Source organism: Dermacentor albipictus, chromosome 10, assembly GCF_038994185.2.
Source record: "Dermacentor albipictus isolate Rhodes 1998 colony chromosome 10, USDA_Dalb.pri_finalv2, whole genome shotgun sequence".
NCBI classification, from domain to species: domain Eukaryota; kingdom Metazoa; phylum Arthropoda; class Arachnida; order Ixodida; family Ixodidae; genus Dermacentor; species Dermacentor albipictus.
The window spans coordinates 49,719,689-49,743,301 of NC_091830.1; the positions used below are offsets into that span (position 1 = coordinate 49,719,689).

Consider the following 23,613-nt stretch of genomic DNA (forward strand, 5'->3'; position numbering starts at 1 on the left):
TACTCTAAATCCAAACAAATTTATGGACTCTCTAATGGCAAGGTACCCCCTACTGAATGACTCGAAGTTACTGAGCAGAATTTTACTAGTACGCATGCTTGCTCAGAAAATGGTGCCGATGCTCAGCAACTGCAATTCCCTTGCAGGAGAATTGTTTGCAACAGTCGTCACTGGCATTTGTCATCCTCCCCATAGACTCCATAAGTGCAGTGGTCTCTTACAGACTGAGTGATCAAGTACTCAACAGTTCTAACTACTGATTTGTTGAACGAATACGAATCGAACAGCAAGGACTATTGAATTCATATGTGAAATTTTCTATATTCATACACCCAAAAAGAAAAAAAAAGAACTTACCATTTGAATGAGCTTTCGTAGTAGCGCACTGTCATCCTAAGCTAAAGCTCGTGTAGCCTTGTGCAGCCATCTTCCAATGACAATGGTGATGATGCTTATACTAACAAAAGACTGCTGCCAAAGCCACAAATGTGGCTTCAGTTTCGTGTGCAATTGTATTGAGCAGGCACCTTTCAGAACGATAGTCTTGGAAAAAAGGCGCACATTAACGTTAACGATTAAAGTGTAAATTTTCTTTTCCAGTATGAGCTCCCATTATTGCATGAAGATCTAGTGAGAGCAGGCCGAAAACTGGTGTTCTGAGTGGGAGGCATGTCTTCGAGCCATTCAGTGTCTCTTAGTGCCACCAAAACAGAGGCTGCAGTCATGGCAGTCATGGTATGGGTCACCAATGCACTCAGCCTCGCGTGATGACCAGTCAAGGTTGAATTACTGTACCTGGCGAGGGCCAATTTCGGAAATCATAATGAAAGTGTTGGGCCATAGAAATGTAGAGTGCAGGGCGGGACCTTCAGGTTGGAAAATCAAATTTGCTGGAGTTGGATTAACCAAAGTCTAGTATAACTGAAAATCACTGGCTGACATCTCTGTCCTGCGTGTGAGCATAAAAGGTGACAATGATGATCGTAATAATGATGTATTACCATGGGCATGCCCAAGCCACCCCTAGCATGTTTTTCACTGTTTAGATTTCGTGTGCCATATGGAAGCCTATCGGTGCATTCTGAACACTACCTACTCATAGGCCCTGATGACCATACGTGGCTAGTGGTTCTAAAATAAGTAACTAAAGATTCGCACATATTTGAACAAAAAACATGTATTCTAAAACCGGCTATAGTACAAGTGCACCAGTCAGTGCCGCAACGACCGTGATAAAGTCGTCAGTCAGAGGCCAAACCAGTTGGGCAGGCCCTCCCTATGTGGGTCCTTGCGGATGTACACCTTCTGCATCTTTTCAGCCTCTTCCGCCTGCTTTTTGAGGGCCTTCTCCTTTTCAACGCTTGCTACCTTGGTGAAGAGGTCTGGGTAGGTGAACGTCTCTCCCTGGGGCTATGCAGCGGGCAAAGAAGAGTTACAAGGATTACTCGCACCAAAATTTAAGCACTGCTTTCAGTACGATATTGTCACACGCACGTTGCTTCACTTTTCTAATTTGACTGTAAGGTGTCCAACCCTCTGCTGGGTGAACTTGTGTCTAGAAATACGAACAACAGTCGAATCGCAACGAAGCAACGAGCACCACTCAGTTGTTGAATGTGAACTGACGTGTCGAGCGCATAGGCTATTTATACGAGGGCGAATCAGAAAGTTTTTGCCCCTATTTCTCTTTTTAGCCAAATTATGGCTATAATTGCGAAGTCAACATATCCACTCCCACCGGTGGACCTATCTTTGACTGGCCCGGCCTTATCTGCAGGTAGCTCCATGGCATGGCGCGACTGTCAGTTGTTGAAGATGGCGGTTGTGCTTGACATTCTTGTATTGCTTTAGCGCAACTCAATTTGAGCATGAAGGGACAGGTGATGGGTGACAGGTCCCAGTCCCTTCATACTCAAACTGAGTTGCACTAAAGCAAAACAAGAATATGCTGCACAAACTCGCTCATTCGACAATACTTGTGCTTCACATGCCCATGGCGTCTGAGCAACGAAGTGTGACTCGTTTTCTATCGAGCAAGGGACAAATGCCCATCGAAATCCTGAGGGAAATGCAGCCTACGTACGAGGAAAGGTGTCTCGTTCTAAAAGGTGTGAGGCGCTGTTGCGAGTTCGCAGAAGGCTGTGAAGACTTGCATGACAATGAGTGTTCAGGGAGGCTGCATACATTGCCGAGTGACGAGAGCATTTCTCAAATTTAGTGCTGCGATGGGACATATGTCTGAACCGGTGTGGTGACTATGTGGAGAAATAGTGTAAGGTACATAAAATAGCGCGTACATGTGTAATTATATGTATGTACATTATTTTGGCTAATGAAATACAGGGGCAAAGACTTTCCGATTTGCCCTCATACATGTCTACCACCGCACATTCCAGAGTAATAGCTGGAGCTCATGTAAATTCGATAACGTACAACGTTATTCGTGTTGCGAGCTCTATCTGATTAGACAAGACTCTTAAGCTATAGAAAACGCGGCAAGAGGAAGCTTTAGCTTGGGCTCAACTGTTCATCCTGTTAAAGAAATTTTGAATACAGCAAGTACGTCTTGTGCAACATAATAACTTGATAACAGTGGTAATCTGATTAAAAATGCTCCTCAGCAGATATAAAGATTATTACACATGACCAAGTCAAATGCCTGTACAACCAAATGACCTGCATAAAGAAGGAATTTGCATGTCCCAGCTGAATTCCTATCTTCCGTACTTATTTTAAATGCCTCTAGAGTAACGAACACTGTGTACAATGACTTTAGACTTCCCTAATGGTTGCTTCAGGGCTGATTCACACCGGCGACTATGGTAGGTTGTGCGACCATTTGCGACTGGCGACCAAAAAACGAATGAAGGCGACCAATGCTCACGGCAGCAAGTGCTACCGGCCAGTCGCTCACAACTGCATCGCCACGTGGAATAAGTATCAGCGCATACATAAGTCCTGTTGCCGCGCATCTGATTGGTTCATCACTCTCGCAACTGTGGTCGCACGATTGAAAAATCGAGCAGCAAACTACTGAGCCGAAATGGTCGCTTTGCGATAGACTTGGTTGCACGACCGCTGTCAGTCGCCGGTGTGAACAAGCCTTTACAATGAACACACATAGCATCCCTGCAATTGTACTTTGCGGCCACCACTGCACTACGGCGGTTATAGGGAGCGCCGGTTGACATCCCAACCAAGACACAAAGCATGACGTGAATCTCAATTCCATGAGGTCGGCTGCAGTCGTGCGTTCGATCGGACAAAATGTACAGAAACAAAATAAGCAGCTTCCTTCACAAAGCATCTCTTGAACTCAGGTTAACGCTTCTCATTCACCGAGCATGCTTATCCTGCTCCATCGAAAGCTGTACGGCGTGCGATATTTAAAACAGAGTGGCCTGTACAACGAAGGATTTTGAAGGTCGCAAGCACTTTAATGTAAAGGTGTCTGACCGTAACCATCGTTTCCCGTGGGACACTGCGCAAGATTCCTGATTTATTCAAACTGTGCTCCAGTCAACAATGAAAAGTTCAGTGTCAGTTCAGTTTAGTGTTTGAGGGAGAGCACTTTGCTTCACTGACTGCTATTCTAGAAGCGAAACAAGGTGTCATTTGTAAATTGATGGCAGCGACACTTGGCTGCAACAGAGAGTACAAGAAATCATAACCATCGAACCTCAATATACAGTCACGCTATCAGTGAAAAACTTTGTTAAGTCATGAATTTTGTTAAGTCGAGGTTTCTGTTTCAGTGGTAAGAAATAATTTCATAGGCTTCTAAACTGTGCTGGTGAATAACTTCTTGTCAGTAAGTTATGATGAACAAAATTTCACGCACAAAAAAGGAATCTCTACCAATACTTAAGGAACAAGAAGCATTGATGCAGTTCATTTCATTTTATTCGAACATCCTGATGTGGTTTCATGAGGTTCAGATCACACCAACAGCAAACATCCTGTGTGAACCACATCTACTGCTAGCGGCTGCCATCACATGACACCGTGTGTACATGTGTATTATAAGCTACACAACCTGTTAACGCTAGCCTGCCATTTTGTTTGTTTACAGTAGTGCGGTTAGTCATGAGGCCAACATCACCGCAATGTTCTCACAATATCTCTTTGTAATAATGATTTGGTGTGATAACACCGAGACAATGTGCATTCCTTTTTTTCCTGCAGGAGCTGTTGAGGAGCTTTATTTATTTCAGATTTATTTTCAGATTGCTTATTCCTCCTCCAACTACTAGGGAAAATTGTGAAACCCAATTGGGAAACCCAAATGTAGCACAAAACTACAAAGGAAACCCATTCGGATTTCTCAGAAAGAAAGCTTCGCAGTTGAGGAATAATTGTCCCCGTCCGGGATTTAAACCCAGGACCAATGCCTATCCAGAGAAGTCACTAGTCACTCTACCATCTGAGCTAACCAGGAAGCTAGCAGATCACAGCGTGAGGGTGACCGCACCGGAAAGGTGTTGGTCCCTGGTTCGAATTCCGGACAGGGACGATTTTCCCTGAACTGCACAGCTTTCTTTCTGAGAAATCCGAATGGGTTTCCTTTGTAGTTTTGCGCTGCATTTGGGTGGCTGACATTTTCCCCTTTTACGACACTTCCTCCACCTTGCGGTATTCAGCATAAATTATTTGTAATATTCCTCCAACTAGCCACCATACTTACAGACAACTTTCTGCGGCAATAAAGAGGTAGCTACAGGGGCGGAGCTTGTGCAGAAGTGTTACTGCACCAAGTCGTCTGGCAGAGCTTGACGGTGCTGTCGGTCTCTCGGAGCAGATACGGAATTAGCGTAGCTGCTACTACTTGCGACGGTTTCGTATTTGCCAAAATGCAAAAAAGCAAAGCGAAAGGAAAAGTACATATATTTAATATCTTATTCTAACACAACAGCTGCAGTAAGTTCAGTATATTTGTTCTGTAAGCCCATTCATTACATGCTAATATTGCAAGAAAATGCCTCACATTTGATTTCTGTCCTAATAATTATGTCTGGGTTAATTGTACTGTCACGCATACTTGCTTATCTTTTTCCAGCCACTGTTTTTTCCTGGCTAACAAATGTTGCTAAGTCATCATCACGCGCGAGGTGCACCTTCCTGTATGAAACTTTCTCTAATGTTGTTGCCAATTCTGTTGCAAAAGAATCTTTGTCTAATCAGATCGCATGCACGAACTGAATCATGGTGCACTCGGGAACACCAGCGATTGTGGTATGATGATTCGTGCATAAATAATCAACACATTTGACTCGTAGATAAAATTTGGACCACTGTGCCCGCTAGTGGTGGGCACTAGTGGTGGGCACTAGTTGTGGGCAACCACTGTGCCCCCCACTAGTGCTGTGCTTTGAGTGTCACTAGTTTTTCTGGACACAAGATGCCCTATAAAGCATTAAATTTGTGACAAACAGTTTTGCTGCTGCACTGTCGCCAAAATGTGATAACATCAGCGTTCCGCTGTGATGACAGTACTTCGCTAGGCATTTCACAACGCGCACCATAATCAACAGAGAATACATTTTCGCATGCCATACATGTGATAGCAGCCAATTCTTCATTTCTTATACCTTCATGTGGCGGATGATTTGACAAAGGCTTTGAACATTACATGACCTTTAAAACGCTCTGTTCATCGGATAGCTTCACCCAACTGTTGCCATATCAACAAGAATGAAACAAGGTAAGTCAACTGCGTTCCGGCACTTGCCGACTCATGTTCAAACAAACAATATATTTGTTTGGCTGCTCCTGTGCCCTTCCTGGCACTACAGATCCACTGCTGAAGTCACAGACAGAAACTGCGCAAAACTCACCAATGTCACGAATGCAACCCGAAAGTCGTCTTCCTTGACTAGGTACTGCTTCCCCTCCGCCTTTCTTATTTTGCCTGTAAAAGAAAAGAAAAACGACACATGGGCAGCTGCCAGCATTAAATTTTGAATGATACTACACCCAAGGACACTGAAATTTGGCGAAAAGTAATAAAACTTGTATTATTGATGATTTTCTAACAAGAAAGGAAAAAAAAGTCAGGTAGACTGTTTTACAAGGACGCTGAAAAAAAATGGTATATTCATGAATTCAGGTACATCACCCACAAGAAGGTGCATTGTCCACACCATCGAAACGTTGCACTATACCAGTTATCTCAGAGGCTATGCCCTGCTGGGAAAAACTGCCTTCAGCAAGTCAGTGGGCTACACAGAGAGGGCAAAACACTCTCGCTACCAGTACTGACAGAGCGATGTGAAGCAGTAACAACACCAAGTCCTGCTGCAGTAAAATTGAATAAACTGGCCCAACTTAATTTCTTTTTATGTTCAGATGCAATGTAACAATTCTTTTACTGTAACCAGTTGAGTAATATTTAGAACTGCAGATGGTGTGCAAGACATCACCAGGAGTTGGTTACATACTTTTGCAGTGACAGCACAAGTCTTGTCCTATGTTTGCCATGTCAGAGCTATCACCTCAATTTTATTTAATGCTTGCCTTCAGAGTCTTCTGCAAGAATGCAAAACTCATGAACTTCTAAACTTCTAACTAAATTTGGGGTTTAACGTCCCAAAGCTGCCCACTGGTTCATGAGGGAGGCCGTAGTGGAGATGTCCGGAATAATTTTGACCAATTGAGGTTCTTTTAAGCTCACGTAAATCTAAGTACATAAGCGTTCTTGCATTTTGTCCCCACCGAAATGTGCGACTGCTGCGTCCAGCAGTCTGACCCGTGACCTCGTCTGAGCTACACAACTACTGAAGAGCACAGCATGGACAGATGAATTTTGACGAAATGCACGCGGCAGCTGATGCTAGCAAATTGAGAGACATCACTGCAAGCTTAATGAAGGAATCGGGAACATTCAATGCACACGTCATCACAGACCCCGCACCAGGACATGCCAACCACAGAACAGTGCGCCAGCTCACCTTGCATTATGAGGGTCCTGACGTCTGCCACAGGCACCTTGTAGATCTTCTCCAGGTAGTTTTTGACATCATATTTTGTCATCCTGCAATTTACACATGCATGCCTTGATTTGTGAGCCAAGAATTATACAAGCAATTGCACAAGCCAACAGGTACAAAGCGGGCGATATATTTGGCGCTTTCAGACATTTGCTTCTGTATTAAAAAGAAAAGCGGTCTTTAATTAGTGTTATAAAGGTGAAGTGCAAGGATGCAATGACTGCAGCCGGCGACAGAGCAGCAGCGACTAGCCTTTTTCTATCCTCTGCTCATACGTACGCGCCCCTGCTGATATGTGCCTAGCTGTGCACTAGCGTTCGTCGTTGTGCTTGCCTCGCACCCAATGCTCAACACTGGTGAGGCTGATGAGGGGGTGAGTGCCAATAATGCTGCTGCATAAACCTTAATTGGCACAAAATTTTACTTGTTGTGATGCAAGCCTTCAAATTAGCAAAATTCAGTAATCTCAACAAAGCAACCAATCATTTTATGCGACGCACCATTTTTCTTGCAAAACTTTTTCACCGTAACCATTCCTTTCGTCAGACATCTCATCACAGAATCGCTAGGTTGTGCCTACACAACAGGTTTGCTTTCTTTAAGTTCTTTACCACCCGACCGTGCCTTCATCACACATTTCTAACACACTACACGTGCTGGACACCAATACACATAACACACACATAATACACATATGCATGGTGCCACCGTGCACATAAAACTTTAATGTTTCAACAGTCCATGCTTTGCATGCGCTGCTTGCAACTGGAGTGACTTTCCCAGCCATATTGGTCTCACCACCAACAGCGCCTACTGCAAATCCACTCTCAAAGATGCCGACGCTTCAGGTCATACCTGATGCACTTACTTCTGCTGTTCTTTGTTAAATACCACTCATACAAAGTTTCCAATAAGGGACCTATGTGGTGTTATCATTAATTAAACACATTTTTCCACCTCATGTCAAAATTTTGTTGGAGACACAAAATACTTATTGTTTTGTCTGGTTCGTTTTTATCTGAACATGCTCTCCATTCTCGCTTTTACTTCTGAGGAGCTGTGCTGGCCCGTACGGTGCAGGCCGCTTTTTCAAGACGACACCCTAATGTGCCGCTCTCGTTTTGCTCGCATTCCAGCCAAACGTTCAGGCTGCACCTATGCTAATGTGCTGTACAGGTGTGTAGAAGTGCCAGTGGCGCAACCCGCAAGTTATCTGCTGCAAAGCCGGTCACTTCTACACTTGCCAGAGGCAAAAGCTTACATGCACTCTACACTCGTGCATCTCCTTTTAACAGAGGGCCCCACTGTACAACTGGCTGTACAACCAGAGCCATAAGGGATAGCTCTCGTGTTGTTTAGTGATGCTCTCTTTTCTGCATATATTGTTACTTTACCCTTGGACAGCTGTAAACGTACTACAGTACTCACTGGACAGGTATGATGAACTTGACCTCATTAGGAGGAAGCGGTTTTTCATGCTTCACCAGCTTCATCCAGAAGTTTGGCAAGAAGATCCGCAGCTGCGGATTGCCCTTGACGTACAGCGGGTAGCTGAAGAGCAGGCAACACATAAGGCCAACGGTGAGCCAAACATGGCAAGATAGTATGTTCCAGTTCATCAACTCTGGGCAGCGTGGCGAAGGTTAGGGCCCGTGTCAACACGTTCAATGTCTGCATGTTCCACTAGTCCATCAGTGAACCTTCCATTAAGCAGGCATTGCGGGAGAGGCAATTAGACTTGGACAGTGGAACAGACTCTCTTCTGGTTCTTTATTCTGATTCCTTGACGTGACCCATAACTTTCACTTTACTGCACAGAGTGGGTGAGACGGAGCATACGCACACTTTGTGTAATCTGCCAAAATGATTCAATGAGATCACCTCCTGATGCAGCTGAAATGCTGGCTGGTACAGGTTGACTCATATACATTCGTTCAACCACGTGATGTGCGAATTACAGGCCGACACAATGACAGATGCAAATATACACAGCTGTAACACATTGTTTTCATAGAGCTTTTGTTAAACACGCAAATGATTAAACATGCAGAATCACGTGCTTGTAGATGACTAAACATTGACGAATGTGTGATGGAGGGAGCGTCCAAATGTGCTCTTTCAGCTGCACTCTAGTTCTACTGTCATACAGTTTCATCTCATTTGGCATTAATTACATTCAAATGCCTCTACAACGAAATCCTCCATATGTATTGTCAATGCTTTTGTGGCAAAAACCACTACGCCATATTTTCCTGTACAGCGAAGGAATTTAAGCATCCCTGATGAGTGATTTGTTGCATTACAACACATGCGCATGACGGCATCGCAACATCCCTCTGCGGCATTTGTCGACACCCCAGTGATGCAAGGTGAGGCAATACTTCCCAAAAGACAAAACGGGGGGGTCCAGACATCACAATAACATAACCCAGCCTTCCAACCCTGACACAAGAAGGAAAGAAATAAAGAAAAAAAGAGAAAAAGAGGGATACAGCGGGCTGAACACTTTGACGAACGGTGTGAACCTCGATGGCATAAGGTCCGCTGCAGTTGCAGACTCTGTCACACATAGAGCACACAAATTTGGTGGCTCCTTCCACCGAATATGTCTTGTAATCATAGTAAATGAAAGCTTTCTTTTTAGCAGAACTTGCTCAGTCCACTCTGTTGCGTGCGGTACGGTGTGCGGCATTTACAACGAAGTGATCTATACAACGAATAATTCTGGAGGTTTCAAGCACGTCTCAAGCTCTTCATATATGAAGGCGCGTTTGACCTAATAGTCAAAATTATTGGTTCGCCCTACACTTCCTTCCAGTATGAACCTGATAGTTGATCTCAACTGCTAACATTATAAGGTGGGCCCTTCTCAGGCTAGTTACTTCAACAAAAAGAAAAGATATGCCTGGCAGAGTACCAGCTATTCTATAACAATGAGAACACAGTACGTCGGCTTTCTCATGGCCTGCGTGGTAGGATAAGTGTGTCTATCATGTTGACGTACAACTCACACGCTTTTCAAAAATGTGCTACAGTGCAGACGCGCCTCAAGTATAAAGTGCGCCCATATCACGTTCAAGTTTCATTTCAAATTGCCGCTAGTATTCTAATTTCGCTTAACGCTGTCGGGGCCGGGGTACTCAAAATGCGATTAGTTCGATGGCGCAAGCCTGATTGTTGCTAGTTAAAATTTAAGTTGTGTAACAACTAATACGTTGGCCTCAGCTATGCAGCTAACAGAGCAGTGAAGCCGCATAGCTGGTAGACACTAGTCATTTTCGCTTTCGTGTAGTAAGCGCACTCCGGCGATGCAGGCGTGCGAATTCTGTGCTAATTCCGATACCACTGCCGAAAGGCTTATTTGTATCTCCTGTTGGGACAGCATAGACCGAGCACTCCATTTGATTGGTACAGAAACTGATCTCGCATTACAGGTACCGAAAATATATTCACAACAGCTCGAAAGTGCGAACTCGCAGAGCGACAGAGAGAGCCCCGCGCTCCTCTGTCGCGAATAAGAGACATGAATTCGGGACGACGTGTGACCGGACAGTACTCGTATCAAATACAACGCTCTAGCTTCGTCACTAACTTGGTTCGGCAGTTATAAGCTCATATTTACGACCGGGCAAAGAAACACGCTACTCACACGCGGGACGACATCGTAGGGTCATATAAACAGGGTAGTGTTCCATGCCCGCACACTCTCAAGTTCAAGACGTGGCCACAGAGGGCGAAAATAATCAACCGCGCACCGCTGCTAAGAAAACAAGCATAGTAGAAACACTCAAGAGATGCCCGAGTTTTAATATCTCCCGCTAGGGGTGCCGTAATAAGCGCAATTTTTTTTTTACAAACTTTCTCCTACAGTTGCTGAAGCATGTTTATTACATAAAATAGGCCATAAAATTATCATTACTACTTAGTTATTGTATTTTTTATTAGTAAGCTTACTGTTTTTTGTCATTATAAACGCAAATAGCGTTCAGCGTCATCGACGTCATTGATCATCCACGTGACCTCTGGCCTGGATTTAAAATTTTTACCGGTATTTTCGAGTGCACGGCGCATAGACTTTCTCACTATAACGTAATGTAGTGAGAAACTCTATGGCACGGCGGCACGGATTCATTCGTTCGTACACTTGGACTAGTTCCTTCTTTGTTGCTAAAACTTCTTTATTGCGCTTCGATGTCGCCCGTTATTTAACTTGGGGTGAAGTGACGTGTTTACAAGCGGACATGTAAGCCCATGTTATAGTGAGAAACTATATGTGTAAGCCCGAAAGCTAGGTTTAGGTCGTGAGCCATTCGGAACACGTCTGCATCGAAACGGTAGCTCTGGATTCTGTTGCAGTCGTTTTACACCGCTGCTGGAATCGTTATATAATATTCGTCTCATTAACCTACAGGCGAAGACAAGTTAACGAACTAGATCCTGCATTATATATGGGCGGTCAGGATATTCCGTTGCTGTTTCCTAAATTAACCTTTAGTTGTGAGGCCGTCGTTATACACACACAATCAGGAAAGAGAGAGAACGATATCGGAACGCGTCACATTTTTCATCGTATTGTGGCCATAGGTGACCGAGTATACCTTATCAATATACATATGAAATATTTTTTCGAGTCCGCCGGCAACTTCTTTCGTCGACAAAACCGAATAATCCTTTGGTAAAATGAAGTCAAAGTACAGAATTTAAAGTATTAAACAGTTGCAAGCATGATAATTCACCCATATTTCGTACTTGTTGGTCCCAAATGTTCTTGCTGTTCAGTTTGGTTTATCGTAGGGCGTTTATTTTTGCAGTAGTGAAGCGGTGCATCACGTTCGTGCAGAAAAATTATGCGTCAATTCTATTAGCTTCATGACTTTCATGCATTTGCTTGTGGAACCAGCAGTGTGATCTCTTCTAGTGTATAAATGAGTGCACAAATGTTCTCATTTGTGGTCTTAATAATACTTAAGCAGTTGACATGCATTGGAGTTAGGCCGACATCAATTTTATGGACAATAGCAATATTTATTTAACATATGCTGCTTAAGCACCCTAGAACAGACAGTGTACATTTGCATGTGTTCTGTAGTCTCAAGCCATTCCAACATATATGTCACACCTTTTTGCATTTCATATTGCAAAATTGCGCTTTTTCAATTTCTGATGTAGTCAAGATTTCTGTTCCAGACATGCAGTAATGAGGACGGCATCAGTATAAAGCAACACACTTCACGCACTAAACAGAAGCTGCTGCCTGCTACAGCAAGGCCATTGTGGGGACTTTGGCTGCTGCCACAAGGTAAACAACACCTGGTTCAGAAATAAATATGCTTGATATATGCTGTATTGGCTTGCTAGTCTTGAGAGGAAGATTTAGCTTGGGTGCTCCTATCTAAATACATGTAAAAGGAGGATTCGTTTTCCTCCGCAACCTCTGGACCAAATTTGACCAGGTTTGTTGTATTTAAAAGAAAAACTTAAAATCTAGTGACTGTTCATTTCGAATTTTTTATTTACGTCGTCAAATTTTTATTATAAATTGTCAAAAATCGAACATTTTCAGAAAACAAAACTATCAAGTTTACAACTCTAACTCAACAACAAAAAATGTTAATACAATTCTGTGAATTGCATCTAATAGTACATCTGAAGCGTAGAAAATTATGTCACACATGAATCTGAAAAAATTTAGTAATATGGAAATACAGCTTTTGCAGAACCCTTGTAAACAACGCAACAAATTCACGCAAGATATAAAATAACATCGCATTTGTCCGCTATCAATGGTCTAATGGATGTCATTTACAGAACCGCGATATCTGTTCTTGATGCAGAGCTATGCGTTTGTAAACTTCCTGCCTCTATTTTTCTTCTTGAACTTTCAAATTTTTGAAAACTTTTTAAAGAAAATTCAAGACATCAAGCGAAATTTGGCTTCCAACAGTCACTAGAACGTAAATTTCCCTTTAAAATGCAACAAATTTCATTAAAATCGGTCGTGGGGTTATCTCAGAAAAACGTTTTTGCGTTTTACACGTATTTGGATAGGCCGAGTCGGAGTTGGGCCCGAGCTAAAGCTTCCTCTTAAGATACATGTCATTTGTTTGCAGCAGATATGAATGTTTGTTCATACTTATGGTTCAGTATAATTTGTTCGAACATAAAAGAAAACACTACATGAGTTTGGCTAATCTGTGCTGTATCGCATGTATCACTGTTCTGCCCCAACAGAGTCTGTGCCAAGGACATCTTGGTCATCACAGGAGCTCCCATCTACACCAACAGGAAGGGGCTGGAGCCGAATTTGCAAGGCGAACGAAGAAGCGCATGCAGGAGAATTTGGATGAGATATCAAGTCTGCAGAAGACTGTGTCAAGACTGAAAAGAGTTTCAGCCACCATTCCACCAGCACAGACATTTGGCCAAGTGATCCAGGGAACCAGAAAAGGACTTACTAGAAATTCTTCGTGTTCAGATGCACCTGCAACCTTTGACCAAGTACGGATGATGCTGGCCGAAACTGTTCCATCAGTTTGCCCTTAATCAGCTTCCTCGCCATGTCAATTCCATTTGTGCCAAGTGCAATTTCTTTTCTATAAATGCAAGCTTTTTCAGTGCCCATTCTCATTAGAGATCACTCATCCTCATCCAAACACAAAGGTCAACCAATTCTTCGCTGATAATTAATACCAGTCACTGTCTAGTAGCGTAACATATCTGTAGCACTGTCTTCTAGTGTATGTTGTCATGCGCAATTCCTCTCCTGAAATAGCTGATGCAGCTTCGGCATGTGTCTTGCATTAACCTAAGTGCCGTGTGCTATGCACCATTTTACTTTTCTTAATGCTTTTAGCCTTCAATGCTTGCAGAGCAGAGTGGCTTCTTTCTTGAATGTAAGCTTTCTCATTATCGATATTCCTAGTCTCGTTGATGATTGCTCTTCTTCCTTGATAGCCTGGGTCTTTGCGCAAGCTACACTGAAGTGATTGATTGCACAATCTCGTTTTGCAGCCCCACTTTGTTGTGGTAGCCATGTTACGTCTCTCGGATGTGGGGGCCTGGTTAGTTGCATTGGTAAGCAGTCTTTCGAACTAAGCATTTGCTCCCCGTTCACTCTTTCCTGCTGCAGCCATGGGCAAATTGTGCTTGCGGCCTACCTCGGCCATAATTTTCTCAAAACGGAGACCAGCATATGTGCTTACATGATTTGAAGTGTATGAAGTTGATAGCCACATGGGTGAAAAGGCCCGCAAAAGTGGCTGCCGAAGGCGAAGCCCATGGAACCGATTTGTTCATATTGAGACAAAGTGGGGCACTAAGAGCGAGCCACACGTTAATGGCCTCCGAAAGAAAAGAAACGTACAGGTTGGAAAGGAGTTAACGCTGAAATGCCGGGTAGTTCATGTCGCTGTGTTGGCTGCGACAGCAGATGCCTGCATCACCTGATTGCTTTGCAATGCAAGTTGCTCATCTTTAACGGCGACTGCTGCTGCGAGCAGGTGGGACACTCTGTCCAATCTGCTTGCACCACTGGTTGTCGCTCGTTACCAGATTGCCATGTGCGACGACGACAGTGAGCCATTTAAGCGTTTGCATCAATAATTCTAGCGTATCTCAACATGCAAATTTTATTTATGCTATTGCACAAGAATGTACACTGATTGTCTTCTGCCAATAAAGTCGCACATTCTATTCACTCACTTGTGGCTTCTTTATATCAGCGTCAGTACAGGCTCTTTGGTCTCCTGGCAATTAAAACACACCAGCTACATGGCAGCCAAGGCATTGAGGCATGGCGCATACCAGCGTACGCTACCAGTGAAAAACGGCCATATTGGATTTTGCTAAATAAAGAAACAAAAAAACTTCCCCTTTTTGGTTGAGCAGCGTCATCTGGCGTTAGTAAGTAAGTAAGAAAGAACCTAAGTTCCATGCGCCGCCGCTGCTTATTTTCATACTACTGCGGAAGGTACAGTTTCCCTTCTCTGAAGTTGGTTCTTTATTCTATGTGAGGAGGGGGAGTAATACGTGATATTCAAGTTCAGGACTACCCATCGCGGAAGCCTTTGACAGCCTGATGAAGCCAAAGCTGATGTCTACAGTGCAAATGTACACTGTCAAGGTATACTCACGCTGAATCGCTTCAATCCACTTTGTTCCATGGTTGAAGCAAAAAACAGAAAAGAAAGAAAGCTTTGATGCTTTGAGAAGCTGCTTCGGCGTAAGCATGCGGAAATCAAAGCGAGTGCTATCCGGAAAACAAAAAGATACCGACGACAAGAACCTTGTTCTCGAGCGTTTCGAGGGCAATCGGCTTCCCCGCAGGTTCCAGCACCTGCCACAGGCCGTGAACACCCATTGCCACGTGCTGATCGCAAACGGGAGCCGGCACCATGACAGAAACGCAGGCAACGTAAGATGAAGCTCGAGGATGAAACTCGGAACAGAAGCTCCATTTTCTTTGGCGACACTCAGCTCAAATTTATGTATGTTACGTGCCGACATAGCCACAAGCTCTCAAGCTGGTGATGTGTGAAGCAATGCTCTGATGCGAATCGTGTCATCGCAATACCAGCTGCAGCGGACGCCATAATTAAAGCCCCCTCCATACAAATTCCCGCAGCGGTGGCACGTGGATGGAGGTGCTTTAGTCATAATCATTGTATAGAAAGCATAACGCATAACAGTGGACAAATAAGCATACGTTAGCAATAAGCTGATAGCACATGGAGGGAGGAGACCCACCACTACAGCCTGAAGGAGGGTAATGTTAGACGTCACATGCGTGCGATGCTGGAACCCTTTCTCTGACAAATCCCGTCATTTTGCTGATGATGAAGCCTCAATTAATGGCACAAACCCACTGTGGGGGATAGGCCACGAATTGGGTGGTAATATGATCGAAAAAGTAAAATAAATTACTTAATAAATAACACAAAAAAAGGAAAATGAATATATAATGCAAGATGAAAAATAAACTGTGAGTACATGAGATAAAGCAGTGATCAATACTATAGTAAGCCTTGCGTTGATAGGAATACTAAAAAACAAATTTTTAATTGTTACTGAAATACATAATATAAAGGATATACTTAAACATGAATGAGTTAAATTTTGAATAATAATAGTAGGATTTAAACTGAATTTGTGCTTCTACTTCTTGAATTTTCTAAATTGAAGAATAAGTAAATCAACTGTGGAAACACTAAGAACTATTAACAAGGCATTCGTTTTGTGACACATAGAAAATTATAAATGGCTAGGCAAACGTTCCTGTGGCTGTATCCCAATGCTGTTGCTCCAATGGAGAGTATAACAGTGCTGTTAACGCTCCTGCTGCAAGGAACGTCGTCGTCCTCACAAACGCCTCACTCATCGGATTGAGCCGTTATGCGCTCTAGGTTGAAAACGTAAGCAAATTGATAAATTTTTATTGGGAGGCAGAAATTTTCGCAGGAGTGAAATATGTCCATCGATATGATACTCTGCGCAGGAAGAGAAAAATGTTTCCAGAGCAGTGTGAAAAAAATAAAGAGCGAGTAAACTTGACAACGATATTAACTTCTACAGTTGAAACGTACAACATCAAGAAGAACTAACGCTGAATCATAGAATAAAGAGCCAACTGTATCGACTGCGTGGCTGTATCACTTTCAAAGATAATTTCCCAGTTAAGTGACGTAGTACAGTAGTGCGTCCAGCGTGACGCCTCATTGTAACGAGGTGTTCTGTTGTTTGCTGACGCTTCGACTTATCCGCAGAATGCACACCGACGTTATTTGCAATCATGGAGGCATGTTTGCAATGGTGCTTTCGCGCTTCTCACTGATCATGAATAGAGTTACTATATATGGAACTCTAACCATGAAGGGTCGTCGAGCTCGACTGGCAAAGCCTGCATAGCCCTTTGCGATGTAACGTACTGGTACGCGCAAGAGTAATGCACATGAATTCGATGTGTGCATAAACAAAGGCTGATGCCTGCAATATCACAAAGCTGTAAGCAATTTGTAGCGAAATTTCACAAGCATGCAAGCATGGCTGCAAATATCCCCTTCAGGAGCCAATTAATTTGGCTCATTGTAAGTTTAGTCTCACCAGTTTTGTATCTTCAGGATCACGAAACGTGTACTGCTGCAGAGGATTAAGAATTTTGAATTACTCAGGCAGTTTTGTCCTTACAGAATGTGGACCCCATGCAAGGACTTCCTACAGTAATGCCAAATATGAGAACAAGCTATTTCATGTCTAGCATACTTGGAAAGCATCCACCCAGTCTCTCGAAATTCATGCTGAATGTAAAACAATGTGAAAAATAATGAAAGAAGTGAAGTGCTACATGATGGAGGGGGGGGGGGGGGGTGTACTGATATACCAAGATGAAACACCCAGACGTCTAAAGCCTGCCTGTTTTAATACACCTTACACATTAAGATTTTTGGCACAGGTTGAATCAGAAGTGCTTCATTATGTTTGCAGATACATTTTGAATAACGGTATTTTCAGATCTGTGAAACATAAGTGGCATGAAATTAAAAGGAAACCAATACTCAAAAACAAAAAAGAACACCGAAGTCTTGGGATCAAGAGGGAGATGAAACACATATTAACCAGAGGATGTCTCCAGCAACACTGCCCTTGTTCAGAAGAAACAAATACTCTGCTTTGTAGTACAAAACGAGGCAAGATAGAAAGGGACACACCATTCTAGAATACTTATATGTACACATGGGAACAAATGGTCAAAAAGAAAGCCATTGGCTGCCTGGAAACTACAAAAAGGTTGCACATACATAGCCAAGTTTTCTTTTTGGCGATTGTTTGGCTAGGCCTTTATAAACACTTCACAAAATGTTTCAAGATAAAGGATCGCTGGTGATGTTCCATATGGTATGCAAGCATTTCTCCAAATTTTCCAGCCTACCTAGGCAGGAGGCTACAGCAGATGGCCAATTGACAAGTATAAGCTTATTAACCGAATATGTGCTAAACATATTCACAAAGCAGATGGTGATTTATAAAAGGGAAAGATGGTCCCCATGGCACAAACTGGCCGCAAAGTCCGCTAGCACGTCAGCCGGGGCGGCCACATAAAGCACGGAACGCCCGCGCTTAAGCCTAAAAATGCTCAGCGCTTAAACGTCAACTTTCTCTTTGCCTTGCTTTTATAATGAGCCTCCCAATGAGCCATTAAATCTTTTCATTATACCTAATCAGGAACCAAAAACTTGTTCCCTTTACCTATGTTCTACATCGACACCTGATGGTCCACCTGGCTGTGTGCGACTAGTATTAATGCACCAAGGCCTTGGCCAATCTATAACTGGCAGAGTTGAATACGAGCCAGAACTGAATCCGCACAGAATGCTGAGAATGCCCATCTTACGCTTGAACACAAGTCAAACAGTCACGTGGCGTTTTTATTCCTTTACTTTAACTCAAGCCCCTGGAGACTTCATCGTTTACTGCTGTCTTCAAGCAGTTCAAGATGGCTTCATCCATTCCGCGGGGAAGATCAAGGTGTCACAACCAGAGCCGTTGGCATTGTCAGTGGCGCGGGCAGCGTCTTCGCGACGTACAAAGGTGACAAATACGAATCCCTTGGACTGTCCATCCACATTGAGCTTAACCAGACGGTTCCTGGCAATTTGGCCCCAGGGCCGCACCAACTCCTGTAGGTCCGGGTTAGGCACGTCTTCAGACAGGTCGGTCAGTCGGATAGCGGCCACCTCGTCGCTAAAGCGCGGGTGCGCCATCCCCTCTCCGCGACGGTTAGCACCCTCTCGCATGCTCGGCGGGATGTATTTGCCGGACTTCCCTGACTTCACCTTCTCCTCAACTTCGGCGGCTGCAACAGGTTTGGCCTCCTCCTCGAAGCGTTTGCGTGTTCGGGCAGGGCAACCACTAACATGCCACAGTGTTGCTCGGCGCCACCATCGCGCCTTCTCGAAATTCCCTAAACGATCCTGTCCCTAGGTACCTAGGATCAGGTCACGCGAGGGATTTTTGTACCACATCTATTAAACGCACGCCGCCGCAAGGAGCATGGAGGAAGGAACACTAATCTTGAGTTAATTTTGAGACGCTGCTAGCGCCCCCTGAGTACACAGAACCCGGTGCGCCAAAAAGAGTTTCGGTATCGTAAAAAAAAAAAAAAGGCAGGCGTTGATGTGACGTGAAACACCCGGCAGATTTGTGGTAAATTGGGTTCACGGTCTAACACGTTAACGTTAAAATCATGGGGGAAGGAAGCGCCCGTGGTGTCGTCGTCTTTCTTGTGTGTGTTGTTTTCGGCGCAAAATCTTTTCATTAGAACTTGAGACTGACTCCAACCAAATAACTGAATTTTATTAGCCCGACGTTTCGGAGCCCATTCGGCTCCTTCTTCAGGGGGTTGTTCTTCGGGGGGTGGCGGTGTGCCGCTTTTAAAGCGTCTTTTTTGAAGAAAGGAGGGGGGGGAACACGGGAGGTGGGGAGACACTCCACAGACGGAAAGGTGGGGGGGAACAAAAGGAAAGGGGGGGTTGTGTTGTTGACCGCTTCCAAGGTGCTGCGATGACCGGTGCTGGGTGGAGTGCTCACGAGGGTGCCCTTGATGGGCCGCGGGGGGGGGGGGGGGGAGGTTACAGGGTCGCGCCGACGTTCTGTGTTGGTGAAACGAGCGGGAGTCTATCTGGCTGTGCGTCCTTTTCTGTGCGTCCCCCCCCCCCCCCCCCCCGCGGCCCATCAAGGGCACCCTCGTGAGCACTCCACCCAGCACCGGTCATCGCAGCACCTTGGAAGCGGTCAACAACACAACCCCCCTTTCCTTTTGTTCCCCCCCACCTTTCCGTCTGTGGAGTGTCTCCCCACCTCCCGTGTTCCCCCCCCCCTCCTTTCTTCAAAAAAGACGCTTTAAAAGCGGCACACCGCCACCCCCCGAAGAACAACCCCCTGAAGAAGGAGCCGAATGGGCTCCGAAACGTCGGGCTAATAAAATTCAGTTATTTGGTTGGAGTCAGTCTCAAGTTCTAATCAATTTCCCAACCAGACAGGCAATTCTGTCGAAATGTTTAGCTTAAAATCTTTTCAGTATGAAAGATCACCAACTAGCCCAGCAATGAACTTTTCTGAAGGAAATAAAATTGGCCGTGCGGAATATCCCAGTAATATCGGTGCACCGCTTCGGAGATAAATAGGACATCTGCTGGATGTCCAGTTTGAGATATCCTACCAAGGACGTCCCAAAAAGGACATTGCATGCGCATTTCTCGGCCCTCACGTGAATAGGCATTATTCCAAAGGCCCTGTCTTTCACTTATCTTCGTGCAGAATGATGTTTACTCATATGTTCAAATTAAATCCGAAAACATACGATGTCTAGAGATATGTGCACGTCCTACACTTGGTGCATTTTCTGTAGCAGTTTGAAAACTTTCATTCGTTCAATATATGTCGCTTGCCATGGTGCAATGTACTTAAGAAGATGCGCGTCCGCGCACGCGCGCGCACGAACACGTGTACCCGCGATTATAGTTTTTTTTTTTAAATAATGGGGTTTTACGTGCCAAAACCACTTTCTGATTATGAGGCACGCCGTAGTGGAGGACTCCGGAAATTTCGACCACCTGGGGTTCTTTAACGTGCACCTAAATCTAAGTACACGGGTGTTTTCGCATTTCGCCCCCATCGAAATGCGGCCGCCGTGGCCGGGATTCGATCCCGCGACCTCGTGCTCAGCAGCCCAACACCATAGCCACTGAGCAACCACGGCGGGTTCGCGATTATAGTTGAGCTTGCTGTGTGGGTGTCCCACCCGAAGCACATGTAGTTCACACGTGGGTCACACACGGTTAGGTAATGTATCTAGCGTGATCTATCCCCGTGGTTTCAAGCACACACATGTATATGCAACTTGCAAGGGACTTCCTTAGGAGGCGGAAAGCGCGGCCAAATTATTGTGTGAGAATTAAACGTCAACTTTACAAATTCGGCGAACTCCAACGATATACGCGTATATCTATACAGCCTATAGCAGTGGATGTCCGAAGGATATTTATTGGATATGATAGATCCGTGACCGTGATCGACCCGCGGAAAGTGAGGCCAAATGATCGCGTGAGAAACGTCTACTGGACAAGTCCGGCACACTCCAGGTAGCCACTCAGGGCAGTGCCCACAGCCCTGATCCACCCTGTCTAATAAAGCAAACAAATCTTGCACATACAAAAAAAACATTTGCGTAGGTGAATTAGGCCCACAAACTCATAATACACTTCCGCAGCATAGCTGCAGGTCTGGCAGAGATATATAAAAAAAAAGTTGTTTCTTTACTATACGGCGTTGTGAATGCAAATTTTTCGGTTTTCTCTATGTTATTACCGTGTGCGTGCGTGCGTGTGACATACTAAACTGTACATACGCCAGACATTGGGGGAAATAACTCGTTGCGATGGTTCCAGCAACCATAAAGCATTTACGAGATTTAAAATTAATTTCTTTTATTTCTTTAGTTCTAAACTAAATTATGCATGAGCTTCGCACGTGTCTCAGAAAGCTATGACTCACTGCGGCGGTATTAATAGCTGTAATATGGTAGGCCCCAGTTCTGCGGTCACCGGGAAGCCGGCGAGTACCTGCAGCGCACTTCAAATGCGCCCACCTCGAGGTGGCAACGTTCGTTGGCAATGAAAGGGAACCACTTTTCAGAACAATCTACGAGACAACACACTGAGGCAATTCGAAGGCAGCTTTTTGCTCGAACCCAATTTCGATACCGCCTACTCAAATACACGCAGAACTCGGATTTGCTTTTCTGAGACAGCCCCTGTACGAATTTTAATGAAATTTATTGCATTTTAGAGATAAAGATAAGTTTTAGTAACTGTAGGAAGCGAAATTTCGATTTATGACCTGCATTTTACATAGAAGATTCCCATAAACTGGTAAGTATGAGAAGAATATGAGCTTTGCACCACAAAAAGATGTCGCAGTTCTGTAAGCTGTATTCGTTGGAGCATATAAATCGGACGCATTTGGTATAATAATTTACAGCTTACGTGGATTTGTTGTAGTGTTTATGAGTGTTTTGCAAGGTCCTGTTCACAAATTAGTAACAAATTTCACAGAGGTGTATAATAGGTCAATTTTCTTTGCTTTAGATGCATTGTTAAATGCAGTTTCCAGAATTGTGACATCTTTTTCATTGCCGAGCTAGAGTTCTAAACTTGATAGTTTCGTTATTTTTCTAAATTTGGTAATATCCAATAAATTTAAATATATAAAAAAATTAACAACCTAAATAGGAAATCTATTTCCAACAGTCAAGAGATGTTCGCTTATTTAAAAACACTCTAGTAAAACTTCTTAAAATTTGCGCAGTGGTTGCCGAGGAAAACGATACTGCTTTACCACGTAATTAGATTGTAGGCCTTGAGTTAAAGCTTTCGTTTAGGTCCCCGAAGTGACCAAGAACTATCTCTTCAACAGAAGGTGTTTACTATACACAGCTTTGGTGCTGTCATGGTGGCTTGTAATGGATCATACGAGTTTCGGATGATACAGAACATATTTTCTCGAGATTCCCATAAATTCGCGTGACGCGAGCTTCTACTCCATAGATTAACTATCCCTTTTGAAATAACCAATTAAGAATTCATCGAGAACCACTACCTAGTTATTTCTGCTGAGACGTGGTCGAGAGCGCAGCTGGATCACGGGGGCCTCGCCTATATTTTACCAGTAAATCGTCACACTTCAGTCATACTAGAGAGTGGCCGGTAGAAACAATGTTCCTTCATGACCCAGCGGAGAAAGACGATGCATTTTTTTTGTTCCGTTTGTCGAGTCTTCGTGCGTAGACCCGTGGAACTGAGCAACCGCTGAAAATAGGCGAAAATGGGAGCGGCAGTCTCTGTCTGAATGCCTATCTCAGAGGCTCAATTTATTAGTTTTTGCAACGACCGCTAGATGGATACGCCTGCCTGAAAGGATCGAAATGCGTCTGCTAGCTTGCATTTCTCACCATACCCCTTCCAGTGAATATAGACGAGGGTATTTGGTGAGTGGGTGAAGTATACAAGAAACAGTTGTTTTAAACCATACGCAGGCGGCAGTACAGATAACTATTTACTCGTCCGAACCTCTGCACCTACGAACCAAGGGTTTCCGAACCCGGAAGGCAAACACGCAGTAGTTGCCGACTTGCAGAATGCGCTTGAGTTAGTGGAAACAGGTACAAAAACTCTACCTACACACACTGACGCGTGTAATCAGTGCAGCTGAATGACTTCCGCACTATCACTGCGCTAAATGGGCAACCGACGGCCAGTATCGAAGCGCGATCGTTCCATGCTGCATCTCCACTGACGATCCTTGCGTTCCGTTCAGAGGATGCTCCTCGCGAGATCCCACCTTGTGATCAGCTGATCGCTCATGAGACGTTCTAAAAGAGCACTTTTCATCGAAGTGTTCGTCGTGCACGTCCTACGTGCCATAATCTACAGAAATGTGAGTGCATCGAAGGCGATCAACCGATCGCACTTTGGCTCACGCGGCAGGGGGGCTGGGCAGTCACCGCGCGGCGCGCACGACGCATGCGTACTCACGCCAACATCCGGGCCTCGGCCTGCCGTAGCGCCGCGCGCCG

General features: G+C 44.4%; 1 protein-coding gene and 1 long non-coding RNA gene across 3 annotated transcripts; one reads left to right on the plus strand and one right to left on the minus strand.

The window, feature by feature from the left end:
- Positions 1 to 1,161: 1,161 nt before the first annotated feature.
- Positions 1,162 to 23,595, minus strand: mRpL23 (mitochondrial ribosomal protein L23). Of its 2 annotated transcripts, none has more exons than XM_070528039.1 (5): positions 23,573 to 23,595; positions 8,415 to 8,537; positions 6,948 to 7,030; positions 5,835 to 5,908; positions 1,162 to 1,410 (listed from the first exon to the last, which is right to left on the minus strand). In XM_070528039.1, exons 1-5 carry the CDS (start codon positions 23,578 to 23,580, stop codon positions 1,246 to 1,248), a joined length of 453 nt encoding a protein of 150 aa, XP_070384140.1. In that variant the 5' UTR covers positions 23,581 to 23,595; the 3' UTR covers positions 1,162 to 1,245. The 2 variants fall into 2 exon arrangements, with proteins under 2 accessions (XP_070384140.1, XP_070384139.1); XM_070528038.1 differs by lacking the exon at positions 23,573 to 23,595 and adding an exon at positions 10,636 to 10,771.
- On the plus strand, positions 11,020 to 14,686 carry LOC139050673 (uncharacterized). The gene is made up of 3 exons (XR_011509006.1): positions 11,020 to 11,229; positions 12,174 to 12,285; positions 13,218 to 14,686. It is a non-coding gene; the product is annotated as an uncharacterized lncRNA (long non-coding RNA).
- Positions 23,596 to 23,613: the final 18 nt, after the last annotated feature.